A 13235-nucleotide genomic window follows, 5' to 3' on the forward strand; every position below is an offset into this window, starting at 1 on the left:
AACATTTCTGGGAGGACCTGTTTTTTATTAAATGTGCTAAAAGAAATATGTAATACATTCATTCTACCAACTACGATGAACCAAGGAGTCATTAATCTAATTCCCTAGCCTGGTAAAAACTCCAAATTAATTGACAATCTCCGACCCATAACTCTCCTTAATAACGATTACAAACTGCTGGCCCATATTTTTGCAAACAGACTTAGATTGGGGATTGAGGACATAGTTTCAGACACTCAATCGGGCTTCATCAGGGGACGTTCAATACATAATAACATACGACTTGTTTTGCTTGCCTACAACTACCTAATAGAAGACAAGAGTTTCATCCTTTTTTTTTTTTTTTTGGACTTTTTAAAGCTTTTGATTAGATTGAACACAATTTTATGTTTTGTACACTAGAGCTATTAGGCTTTGGTGAACAATTTATGAACATAGTTAAATTAATTTACAAAGACACAAATAGCACAATTCTTCTGCCGCAGGGTACGTCACCTAGATTCCCGATTCAGAAAGGGATTAAACAAGGATGTCCTATTTCCCCGCTATTATTTATTATTGCTGCTGAGATGCTATTTATCCTTATCATAAATTAGATTTTGAAAAACTAACTTTACTTGATAAACAACTGACTATTAGCCAACATGCTGATGATACAGCCATATTTATGAAAAATAGTAACTAACTTCCAAAAATCCTTGGGACAATTGATCTCTTCTCAAGAGCGTCTGGCCTAAAGTAGAACCTTAATAAATGTGAACTTCTATTCATAATTGCAATTTATCAACCATTCATTCCATCCCTGTGAAAACAACAGTTAAGGCATACAAATTACTAAAAATATGGATTTACTAACCAAACTTAATATCTGGGGAAACTTGGAAAAATGTAAAGCCCATCTCAACTCTCCTTGATAAGCTTGTCCCTGTACGGTATCCTCTCATCATTCTTCTTTTTATCCATACTAACGACTGAGTTAACGGTTTTAAAATGTATTAGTAACTAAATTACTGCTCCTGGTGTTGCTTGTTTATATCCGAGATGCAACTGATATGGCGCAGGGGGGTGTGTCAACTAGTTAGGTCATGTGTCTGACAATGACCGAAGCTTGATGCCAACCACTATCAAACAAAATGAGAAGATGTGTTTGTGTTTTTGTTTTTTGCAGTGGTTTGCTGAAGATCGATTTGTTATTCAACTTTTCTTTGTTGCTCAGGTTGTCTCTGTCTGTAGGTCCTGTGCTGTGTCATTTGTCAAAAAACACATCAGTTTATCATTTGCAATGATTGTACTGTATGTAGGAATTCCCCTCAGAAACAGATGAAGTGGTAGCACCCAAACTTTAACGTCTTAAGATGGGGTTCACGGGTTCTCGACGGGAAGACAGAAGACTGAAGCAATACTGTAAAGTTACTAACTAAACAAACAAACAAAATAAATAAATAAAACAACAACAACGATTTGAGACGCCACCAACAGAGAAGACAGACTGCTGGTCATGAATATAAAGAACAAGGAGCGACAGGTGGAAACATTTTTTAAAACAGTAAGTTATTTGTATTTAAACAGAAATAAAACAAAAATCTTTTACAAACTGTCTTTAATAAATTCTATAGATTAATTTATTAATTTATTCATTACAATTTCTTGTTTTGATCGTGCTGTTAAAAAAACTGTCTTTCATCACCTTTCTGTCTCAAAGCTTTATTAGTTTTTTCTTTTAGTTAATAAACACAGAGAAGTACATTGTCAGGGAGCTGTGACAGAACATAATTATATTATAGACCTAAAACATCCTCATTAAATTTAGCTTCTGTTAATGTACAACATGACCTGATATTAACATGATTAACAGGATATTTGATTTAAGAGCCATAGAAGATATACTATGTCTTCTTACCATCAATATTAATGTTCTCTGTATTCGGTTAGTCATTTACAGTAAATGTATGTTTTTTTTTTGTTTGTTTTTTTTTTTGTTTGTTTTGTTTTTTTTAGCTAAACTGCTCATGAACTTGGCTGTTCTCAGTTTGTCCCTTTGTCAGACTACCATCTTTATGAGGATTTCTTTTACTTTGTTTGCAGGGACTATTGCAAAAAAAAAAACTAAACAAAACAAAAAACATTTACAATTAAAAGTAACTGGTTTTAAAACAATTATAAAAGAACAAAACTAAATTCAGAGTGAAGAACATTTTTCTAAAGAAAGCTGGTCGATGTTGTCACATGGGCTTCACATCTCTGTCCACACATAAAAGAAAGTTCTTTGATGTGAAATAAACAGGATGATGAACAGGATCAGATGCTGGAATGACTGAATGAAGTCAGACTGGAGATTTTCCTTCTTCTACCTGGAATGACTGAACTTTGACCTCATGTGTTCATGAATCTTCACCTCTGTCTCCTCTCACAGGGAGAAGATGATCTGCAGGATGCTGCTCCTCATCCCCTGCTCATCTGTCTGTGGTCAGTTTTTACTGTTAATTTACACTAAATTTATAAACAAATTTCCCTTGGTTAATATGAGATATGAGCTCTGACATCACAGAGATGAAGATGTTCAGAAACCTCTAGATGTAGTTTAAAGCCTCCATGTTCCAGTTCTCAGTGTGTCTGCTCCTCTCTTTCTCTCTCTGTCTCCTCAGCAGCAACATTTGTAGTGAATGTGACACAGAGCTCCTATCAGGCAGAGGAGAACCACAACATCACTCTGGAGTGGACCTTCACCACCAAACCTGACGTCTCCTGGAGGTTCCTGTTTATCATCTGTAACCTGATAACTGATAACAGAGTCTTAACCCTGTATCATGTCCATGATGGAGTTGAGGTACCAAAGTCTCAGGATGGACAGTTTGCAGGACGAGTCCAGAGTGACAAAGACGTCCTCAGAGAAGGACGAATCAGACTTTATGTGTCCAGACTCAGAACTAATGATTCTGGTCTGTATGTGTGTGATGTGAAGACAGATTACGGCTTCAGCTCTGAAAAATGTCAACTGAACGTTACCGGTGAGTTAACCAACTTTCTCCTTTTTTCCTAAAAGATTTTTTTCTTCCCAAAGCAAATTTAGGATTTTCTGTTCTTGTGTTTGTTCATGTTTTTACACCAAAACCAACAAATGTTTCTCTCATGTGTGAATGAAAACCTTGTGATGCTCATGGTGGTAAAACTTTGTCATTAAGAGTTACATTTTCTTTTTCAGCAGCAGCTTTTCAAGAAAAAGTTAAAGTGAATTTTCTGTGTGAAGCAGATAAAATGTTGCAGTTAACCATGAAAACCTCAGCTGACACTTGGAAATCAAAGCTGATGTTCAATATCCCTCCACACACACTGAGCTTCATTTAACTTAAAGACTTTTCAGTAGTTAACAACACATGAATGTTCAGTTTCAGGAAAGTTTTACAGAAATTTCACAGTCCAGTTCTTTATGAAGTGACCTTGTAAATGTTGGAAAAAGAGCAGCTTCTATCACAGTTTTACCTCCATCTAGAAATCTGATGTCTTCTTTCGTTTCTTAAAAACAGTCATGAGTTTTTATTTTATATGTTTGGTCCTTTACAGCAGCTGCTGGTCAGGATCAACTTCAGAGACCAACTGAGAATCAACAACCAGACAATCGAGGAAGAATCGGCCTCTTTGCTGCACTGGGACTGATAGCAGCAGCAGCAGCAGCAGCTCTGATGATCAAAACATGTCAATAATTTCTTTTTTTAAATCTACTGAGAAGACGACAAACTTCAGATCAGCTGTTTAACAGAAACCTGAAGGTCCATGATGCTGATTTTTCTGAACATCCAGACACAACTCTTTCCTTTTTTTTCTCTGTTTTTTCCCACGAAGAGAAACAAACAGTAAGAAACTGAGATTACCAACATTTCTGTCTCTCTAACATCTACATTAATATATGAATATAACAATACTTAAAAACCAACGTCAGAGGCATTACTACAGGAGACGCCCAACCACTGTAATAACACATGGATCCAGTAGATGGCAGTAAAGCAGCTTTAACAGAGTCCCATGTTGACTCAGACAGACTGCTGATCATCAGGAAGGAAACTTTTCTACTGATGAGGACGTTGACTTGTTCACTCTGTTGTTTCCTCCTGCTGCTTTAAAAAGGTGTCTGGACCCAACAGGACACGATGATCTGGACTAGGGCTGGGCGATATGAACCAAATCTTATATCTCGATTTTTTTTTTTTTACCTGAATCACGATATATGATATATATCTCAATATATTTTTTTGTCAAGTAACCAAAGAGCCAGTTCTAATTTACAGCCTTTAGTGCCAAATATACTTTCATTAAGGATCAGCAGCACATGTCCATTAAAACAGCTGACTGAAATTAAAATACCTTTATATTAAATTAAATACTCCTAAAACAAAATAAATTAAAAATACTTTTCAATGAATTAGGTTTTTAATCCACATCTATTGTGTTTTACTTCAGATAAAACACATCATTCACTAGAAGTCTAAAGAAGTAAATTTATTTTTAGAGCCACAGACAAATGTTAGTTGTATTCCATCTTCATGGTATTAAAATGGACTAAATAAACATCTAATAGTGGTTATTAAAGCCTAACTGAAATATATAAAGATGACATTTTTCATAAATACAGATAAAATACTGATAAAAAGAACTGAAACCTCTTTATTGTAAAGGTCTACAACACTTGTCTTATTATTACTGAGGTCTGTGGATTCTGATTTTATTTGTTCTTTGTTACAACAGTCTACATGAAGTCTAGAAATGTTGCTGCAGATTAACAGGATTAGTTTTTGTGAAGAGAAAGAAGAGTTCTGAGGGATTATGAACATATATTAATGCTGAGTGGCTGCAGCAGCCTCCTTTAATGTCTCCAGTCCGGGACAGTTATTATTATTATTATTATTATTATTATTATTATTGATAATAATAATAATAATAATAATATTATTAGTAGTAGTATATAACATTGCTGCTATAATCATATATTGTTATTATTACACCCTCACTTTTACTGTAATTATATTATCTCACAAGTGCCCTTAAATGTATCTAATTCTATTTTTCTACTTATCTACTTTATTTTATTGTGTTTTTGTGTATGTTGTGTACTATTCTGAAATTGCCTGTAAGACCCAAATTCAAGGAATCACATTTAATCACCCACAAATGGCAGAAACAACACACAGTTAGTTTATCCATTTAAAAACAACAGGTGACTAAACTGCTATGATTAAAACAAAATAAAATCATAACAAATAATAAGCTTAAATTACAGTCAATTAGTTCCAGAAAACATAAGTGCATGACACTCAGATGCATTACAATAAAATACAAGAATAAAAGTGTAATACATTTAAAATATAAATCGCCATAATAAAACATAAAAACAGTAAATCAATTTAAACAATTGTGCAGCAGTGCTTGACAGAAACCACTGATTTTATTTTTTCTCTTTATTAATACTGCTAATATATATATTCGTGAGGGAAGTACACTAAACAAATGTATAAAACGCACCGGATAAGCCAATCCAACCATGAACTAGGTAAACAAAAGTATTGCAACAATAAAAAAACATAAGAGGTTCGGTAAATAAAGATAAATTATTAGTGGACAATTAAATAAAGTATAGCTACATAACTGTCATTAAACCGTAGTAAAAAGCAAACATAACATCATGTAAATCAGTTACATATAGATCACATGAAAGGACTTTTCTGGAGAAAAAAATATTATAAAAAGTACACCACACATTGCTCTTAAGATCTTTTTGCATACTGGTTTGACATTTTCCTTAGGCATGAATAATATATGAAAACCTCATTTTTAAAACAAGCAAAGGAAGATTTGTTATTTCTCTTTATTCCCAATAAAATAAAAATGTTGATAACATCAGAGAAATTTGGATTTTGTTAACTATGAAGTAGACATAATGTCAAACGCCTAAAGGATGGAATATTGTATATCTTTAGTGACAGCCGCCTCTTAAATTTAAATCTACATTTTAAAATGTCTGATACTAGATAGATTTTATTTATAATTTTAAAATGTGTTTCCTTAACTTTGGGTCTTACAGGCTATTTTATAAAATTAGACTGGGCTTTATCATTGAGAAAGGTTTAGAATCTGCTGTTTGTCTGATGTGTCGATCAAAATGATGAAATATCTTCGATTTAAACAATGTAGTCATCAATTTAATTAAAACTGAGTCCTCCGACTGCACTTTTTATTAAACTTGGTTTCAGAAGAGAATATTGTAAACCAATGTGTAAGACAATAAGCAGGGGTACAGGAATGGTTTGCAAACCTTAATGAATTCTTTTTTTAGGAAAATAAAAAAATAAATTTTGTGCAAAAATGATAAAATATTTCTATTTATGTCAAGAAAGTCCATTACAAAGACAATACCTTTTTCATATCTATTCTTATTAAATATTGGCTTCCTATTAATGGTTATCACGCTATTATTCCATAAAGTGGAAGCATGGGGAGAAAAGTTGAGTAAAAATAAAAAAAGAAATAAACAAATAAATAAAAAAGAGCTTTTAACAAATTAATTTTAATGGTAGCTACCAATGACTCAAAATCTAATGCTTCATTTTTCATATTATTTTACGTCTTTAATGTCTTTTTTATGTATGATGTTTTGTTCTTCCATAAAAAATGTAAAAAATAAATAAAAAAAAATTATAAATAAATAAATAAAATTTGCCTTTCTTATAATGGTATCTGAAATGTATAGTATGTAGCTACCACTGATTAAAATGTCTCCTAGTGGCAGGAACCACTCATTACAGTGGTCCGGACCATGGTCTGGACCAGACCGCTATTTTCGCATCAACCCTACTGTCAGCTGGAGCATAACATCCCTACTTGTTCCTCCTGGTATGTAGCTGTTTTTAAATTCTCCTGTTCTGCCTTTTCCTTATGTGTTCTAGTGAGTCGTTCAGCTGTTTTCTTCTCGTATTATTTCTGATGTTCCTTTTCCGTATTTAGAAGGTTCTTCCTGTCTCTCGTATGTAAGTTTTGTTGCAGAGCTGCATGGTGTTTTGGGTGTTTCATATAAAACGTTGCGTTTCTTTTCCTGTGCGTCTGTAGGATGAACAAGCAGCCTGTGGTTTTGTGTGAAGGCTTGTTGCTTCCGTGTTTCTTCTCATTGCTGACAGTGGTTTCCCCATTGTGAAGCCTTCTTTTTGTCTGTAGATTTTGGAGGATTTTGCAACAAACTGGAGGAGTGTGGTTTTGTCTTCAGTTGTGAGGTTTGTGAGGTGTTCCTGTAGAAAGTGACGTTGACGGGTTTTTGTGAATAATGGTGCGTTGTGTGAGAAGAGTATTTCGCCTGCTTCGACGTTCATATTGATTAGTTCTTGTGGTAGTCGCTTTGAGTTTTTGAGTGTTCCTTTCTTGTCTTCTGTGGAATAATTTGTGAGTTACTCGTATGTGGTGGCGTCTCATTTCCTCCATCTGCCTTAATGAGTTTGTGTCCATAACGACGTGTTCGTCCTTTGTCGGCCCATCGAATAATGATGGCTGTGTCTATTTTAATTAGTTGCTTTTTATTTTTTCTTAGCGAAGCTGCTTTGCGGTAGTTTGACTTATTGTTATATTCCTGCGACTGTCACGTAGCTCTGATTCTAGTCCCTGATATTTTTGACATGCCAACGCTGAAGCTAAGACTCAGGTATAGTTTTTGGTGTAATGACTAAGTTTAAACCTTAGAAAGATATACACAGATTATGCTTTTCCGGATCAATAACTCATCAACGGAACATTGCTTCTGGAAAACCGACACAACACCACAACCCCTGCAACGTAGACTACGAGCTACAATCGTATTTTCCTTAAAACGAGCTGTCCTCAGAGCTGGGAGACTTGCAGACCCTGCCAGTGCTCGACTGGGCAGAGACCGTCTGCAAATTGTAACACCAAAAAGAAAGGATAATAGTCAATAAATACAAATATGACATGTTGTAGTGCCACCAAACTCACAGTACTAATAAACCATCTCTTATAGATCATACTACAGCTCTTACTTTGATAAAATATAAATTGAAATTCCTAATAATATTATATTCTGTATTGACTCTGTATTGATCTTCACATCATGTTACAATCTTACAAGAATTTACAGACAAGCCCAAAATTATTCATAACTTTGGCAAATTCTGATTTAAAGTTACCTTTATTCAACCAGCATTACTTGACTGGAAATGGCACAAAACGTGTCCCAGAAGATTATAAGATGATGTACGTCATTGTGGAAAAGCTTTTATTTACATTTTAACAAAAAGTGGCATGTCCACAATTGTTCATACTTTCTCAATAATCAATAAAAAAGCTTTTGTTTTTGGCTATTACAGCAATCAAACGCTTCTTTTAATTGATGACCAGCTTTCTGCATGTCTCCACTGATATTTTTGCCCATTCATCTTTAGCGATAATCTCCAACTCTTTCAGGTTGGAGGGTCTGCTTGTCATCATCCTGATCTTTAGCTCCCTCTACAGACTCTTAATTGGATTAAAGTCAGGACTCTGGCTGGGCCACTGCCAAATGTTCTAGTCCACTAACCATTTCTTCACCACTTTCGCTGTGTGTCGTTGTCATGCCGAAATGTCCACTTGTGCAAACGGTCAAGTTTCATGGTGCCATTTAGGTTCCCTGGTCCATTGGCTGAAAAACACCCCCAAAGCTTCAGGTTCCCACCCCCATGTGTTCTTAGGGTTTAAGGCTTCTATTTTTTACGCCAAATGAAGGGCACATCATTGTGGCCTAAAAATTCCATTTTTGTTTCAGCTGACCATAAAACAGAAGACCAGAAGTCTTCTTCTTTGTTCAGATGAGCGCCTGCAAAGGCCAAGCGGGCTTTTTGTGTGTCTTATCTGGAGAAGTGGCGTTCTCCTTGGTCTGCATCCATGGAACCCAGCAGTGTCTGTTGGACTGTCTGCCTTGAGATGTTGCCACCAGTAGAGCCCAGATTCACCAGTATGAACTTGGCAATGACCCTTGGATTCTTTTTCACCTCTCTCACTATCCCCCTTGTTATGACCCAATGTAGGGGTATGATTGGGCGCAACAAAAGATGACGCTGGGGACAGATGGTAAAGTAAAACGAAACCATTTTATTAAAGCCCGTGAACGGTGAGTGAAAACCTGTAACAAAAAAGTACACAAAATGAACGAGTGTTGGGGTTAGCAGACCTGCTGAAAGAAATATACCAGAATCTATACCAAAAACCACCGAGTGAAAACCAAATGACTGTACAAAGACTCGGTGAAGCTAAAACCAAACAAAAGAGCAGCAGATCCACAAACTAAAGTGTCAGAAGTCACAACCAAAACCAAACACTAATCTAGCCCAACACTAACTAAACACAAAGCACCCACTGTGGCAGAACAACTAACGGTGTAGCCGTAGTGACTAAGTGAGGGGAAGCAGCCTGTGCCAATCCAGCTTCCCCCCCTGACTGGCTTCGGCTGCAGCCTTCTCAGCCTCAGCCTCTAACAAGCTGCAGCCTGATTGGCTTCACTATGGACCAATCAGAGGGACGGGGACGGAGGAGTGCCGGCTCCTGCCACTCCAGACAGAGCCTCCAGAACTGGCAATCAGCAACAGAATGAGCTGCAGCTGCCAGCAATAAGCTGTGGCCGTAACACTCCTGGCCAGCACAGATGTCACTTTTGGCTTCCAACCACATCCTCTGAGATTTCCCACAGTGTGAAACATCTTGTATTTTTTTAATAATATTTTGGACTGTAGCCACTGGAACTTGAAAACATTTAGATATGGCCTTATAGCCTTTCCTGCCTTGTGAGCAGCCACAATGTGCCGCTGCAGGTGCTCTGTGAGCTCCTTTGTCTTAGCCATGACTGTCCAAAAACCAACTGCAGGGTGCTGCAGTTTTTCACCTGTTGAGTTAAGTAAAACAGCTGTTCCCAATGAATCACAGTAATTAGGATGCTTTAGAACAGCTAAACTATTTGGAATGGTCTGGAACTTTTGATTTTCCCAAAGACTGCATTGCTAAGGGTATGAATAATTTTGGACATGCCGCTTTTTGTTCAAATGTAAATAAAAACTGAGAAATATTTTTTTTTCCACAATGATGCCTCTCGTACATCATCTTATACGCTTCTGGGAGACACCTGTGTCGTTTCCAATCAAGAAAAAAGTTGCTGGTTGAATAAAAATAACTTTAAATCGGAATTTGAGCTGGTTAATGTGGCTGGGGAGAGGGAAGTCTGGTTTTTCCTGCTTAGGCAGCTGCCCTCATGACCCTACTCTGGATAAGCGGCAGAAAATGGAGGGATGGATGGATAATTGTCCTTGTTCCCTCCCCTTTATTATATGAAAACAGCAGCCCTGTCTTCTCAAATCCTTTCTCTCCCTGCAGTGAAGAAGGTGAGCAACATTGTGATTAGGGACATGCCAGTTAGCATCATTTCAGACAGTCTCTGGGAATTTATTTCTTTTTACCTTTGAAAATTAAATAAAATTAATTTTTTTTTGACAGAAATCGAAACGCGTTATTTTATTTTCTACATAATGATCATTTAAATAAAATTAGCCTGTAATTGTTTATACTGGATACTGGACAGTTAATTGGAAACACTGAGTAGCCTCCAGCCTGTGTTTAAATAAAAGTCAATATCAAAATAGGCCAGTGTGATGTGTACAATGAGAGTCAATTACAGCCTTGAAAACACATCTATAGATCTTCATTGTTCCCATGAAGGGCAATTTATTTAAGCTGCTTGAAGCAGCTGCACCAACAATATATATCTACTGTAATGTATATATATATATATATATATATATATATATATAGTCAATAAATAATATCTAGTCAATAAATAATGTATATTAAACTTTCTTTAAAGTGAAGAGAATTTTTTAATATTGGCATTTTACAGTAAAAAAATGACATTAAAACTGTAAATAATGGTCTTCAGGGGGCCCTAAACTCCTGGCAGCACCCCTGGGTACATGACAGTAAAACCTTTTTAGAACGAGTCTAGATTATAGAAAATAATTAAATGATCAATATATTGTGGTGTGAGCCATTTCTTCATGATTGCTTTCCTTGTTGCAACGCTCAATAACACAGGAAAATATTTTACCTTGTTTACAGATATTGAGAGGTTCCTCCCAGTGAAACATGATTTAAATAGCAGCTATAACAGCCCACTGCTGCACTAGTGAGGTGTTTTGTTAGTGAGGTAGCTGCTTTGTTTATGACGCGCTGGGCGGCTCATGTTGTACCTGTTGTTTTCGTGTGCAGTTCAGTCCAAGACTTCGTCATGTTTGCAGTGTTACCAGTTTATTGCTTCTTGACAGATGAATAGTGAACAATGTCCAACTCTTGCGATCCCACAGGTTACATTACGACAGCGTTCGTACACACTCCGCCACAGCAAGTCAAAAATCTGTGGCCCTTTCAGGTCGACACCTGAACTCAACCTGTTGTCACCCAACTACATACATGAAGCCACAGCCACAGAAATAAAACACATATTTGATTCCAGTAGCAACTGTGTTCAATAGTTTTACATAAATGAGTATCCAGAACGTTTCTTTATGGACAGTCCCAGAATAAATTAAGCTGATCGGTGAACCACAGTTTCCCAGCAGATGGAGGAGCTCTGAGTTACATGATCTTTGGACCGGAGTAATGAAAATCTACTTAGTCCAGCCAAATACTCTCCAAGAGGTTGAATATATGATTTTCAATTGGGATTAACAGTATTTTGCCACAATTCCTCAGAGGTCAACTGTATGATTATTTCTCCCATTTATCTCTTTTATAGGATAAATTTATCGTTTTAGTTTTCTGAAGACTCTTGTGTAGTCCTGAAATGACTTTGGACCAGGGATCCTCCTGAAAGGATAAAGACTTCCACCAATTTATTATCAAATTCCAAATGACCTTGTTTAATTAAGCTAGACTTGTATTAATGTGCCTGTTGGAATCTAAAAAATCACTACTATCTAAGCCATATTCATTTTTCAACATCTCAAAGTTACGCAGGGTTCCTTTATTTTATTTTATTTTATTTTATTTTATTTTATTTTATTTTATTTTAAAGTACAGTGAACAAACAGGTCCCTTTTGGTCCCGTACTTGAAACGTGCATCCATCTGATTTTGGTTAAAAACTCTGGCATAGTCCCATGCCCAACATACATTAATAATACTTCATGCCATTCGTTTAATTGTTTTTCATTGTGTTTAATTGGGGGTGTGTGGAATAAATGTAATATTGTAGGCTAAATTTTAATTTTTATTGATTCTGTTCTTGACACAAAACTAAGAATTGGAATTAAGTTCCATTTTTGTGTCTTTCCTTATCGTTTGGCCGAAAGGAGGGAAATTTAAAGCCTTTAATTTTGTTAATTCTTTGGGAATATACGTTACTAAATTTTAATAGATTTGCAGATTCAGACACATCAGATGAAGATTGTTCAACTGTTGTTCACTCATCTGAATGTAGGAGCTTTCGTCTGCGTAGTGAGCTCAGATTTTATACTCTTATAAAAATGTCCAGCGTGTTGCTGGGCAGAGAAAACAAAGGACAGTTGTAGATTTTTTCTTTCCCAGAGCAGTCTTTCCTGCAGATGTTTTCATCTTCTATGACAACTCTGACCTTGGGCAGCAGACAGTGAAGCACAACTGAGTCAGCTAATGAACTTGTTGCTTTTCTGCTTTCACTTTACAAAATATTTGTAAGTATAATAAAATTGTAAAATTATTAGCATATCATCATTAACTTAATCATTAAAATCTGTCATGTTTCTTTCCACACATCCTATCAACACTGTCCACAAGCTTATTAATGCCAATTAGTACTTTCCATCTGTTCTTCACTATTCTCCATGTTACCCGAATACTGAGCTCCCACATGAGCACTTCCCAGAGTCTGCACCAGGTCTTCATCTTGTCCAAAGAAACATCACAGCACATGACAATTTAACAGCTCTCAACCCAGTGTGGCCCAAATCCACACACCTGAATCCTGATCCACCCTGGTGAACACCACTAGTCCAGATCACAGCAGAATACCAGCACTCAGCAGCTTTTATTATAAGGTCATAGGTACATGTGTTTACAGTTTAAATAAATATACAAATTCCTGTCTCTATTTCTTTTTATCAAATACACTGGATGTTAGGATGGCAGATGTTTGAGTAGATGTTAGCAGCATAATAGTTGAGGTTTATGTGGACCATCCAGAGTTAAAGC

The 13235-nt window shown here is 36.1% G+C and overlaps 2 protein-coding genes across 3 annotated transcripts in view; both read left to right on the plus strand.

Moving 5' to 3' along the window:
• The window catches only part of LOC121639776, a 565698-nt gene that overhangs the window by 18818 nt on the left and 533645 nt on the right, over positions 1 to 13235 (plus strand). For both annotated transcript variants that reach the window (XM_041985265.1, XM_041985266.1), the window contains exons 2-3: positions 2414 to 2466; positions 2646 to 3008. In XM_041985265.1, coding sequence (XP_041841199.1) covers positions 2414 to 2466; positions 2646 to 3008 — 416 coding nt within the window. The remainder of the gene's footprint in view (positions 1 to 2413; positions 2467 to 2645; positions 3009 to 13235) is intronic.
• The window catches only part of LOC121639814, an 882884-nt gene continuing 871071 nt past the window's right edge, over positions 1423 to 13235 (plus strand). The window contains exon 1 of the mRNA XM_041985365.1: positions 1423 to 1525. The gene's annotated coding sequence lies outside the window, so the exon portion shown is untranslated. The remainder of the gene's footprint in view (positions 1526 to 13235) is intronic.

The sequence above is a fragment of the Melanotaenia boesemani genome, chromosome 5 (genome assembly GCF_017639745.1).
Source record: "Melanotaenia boesemani isolate fMelBoe1 chromosome 5, fMelBoe1.pri, whole genome shotgun sequence".
NCBI lineage: Eukaryota > Metazoa > Chordata > Actinopteri > Atheriniformes > Melanotaeniidae > Melanotaenia > Melanotaenia boesemani.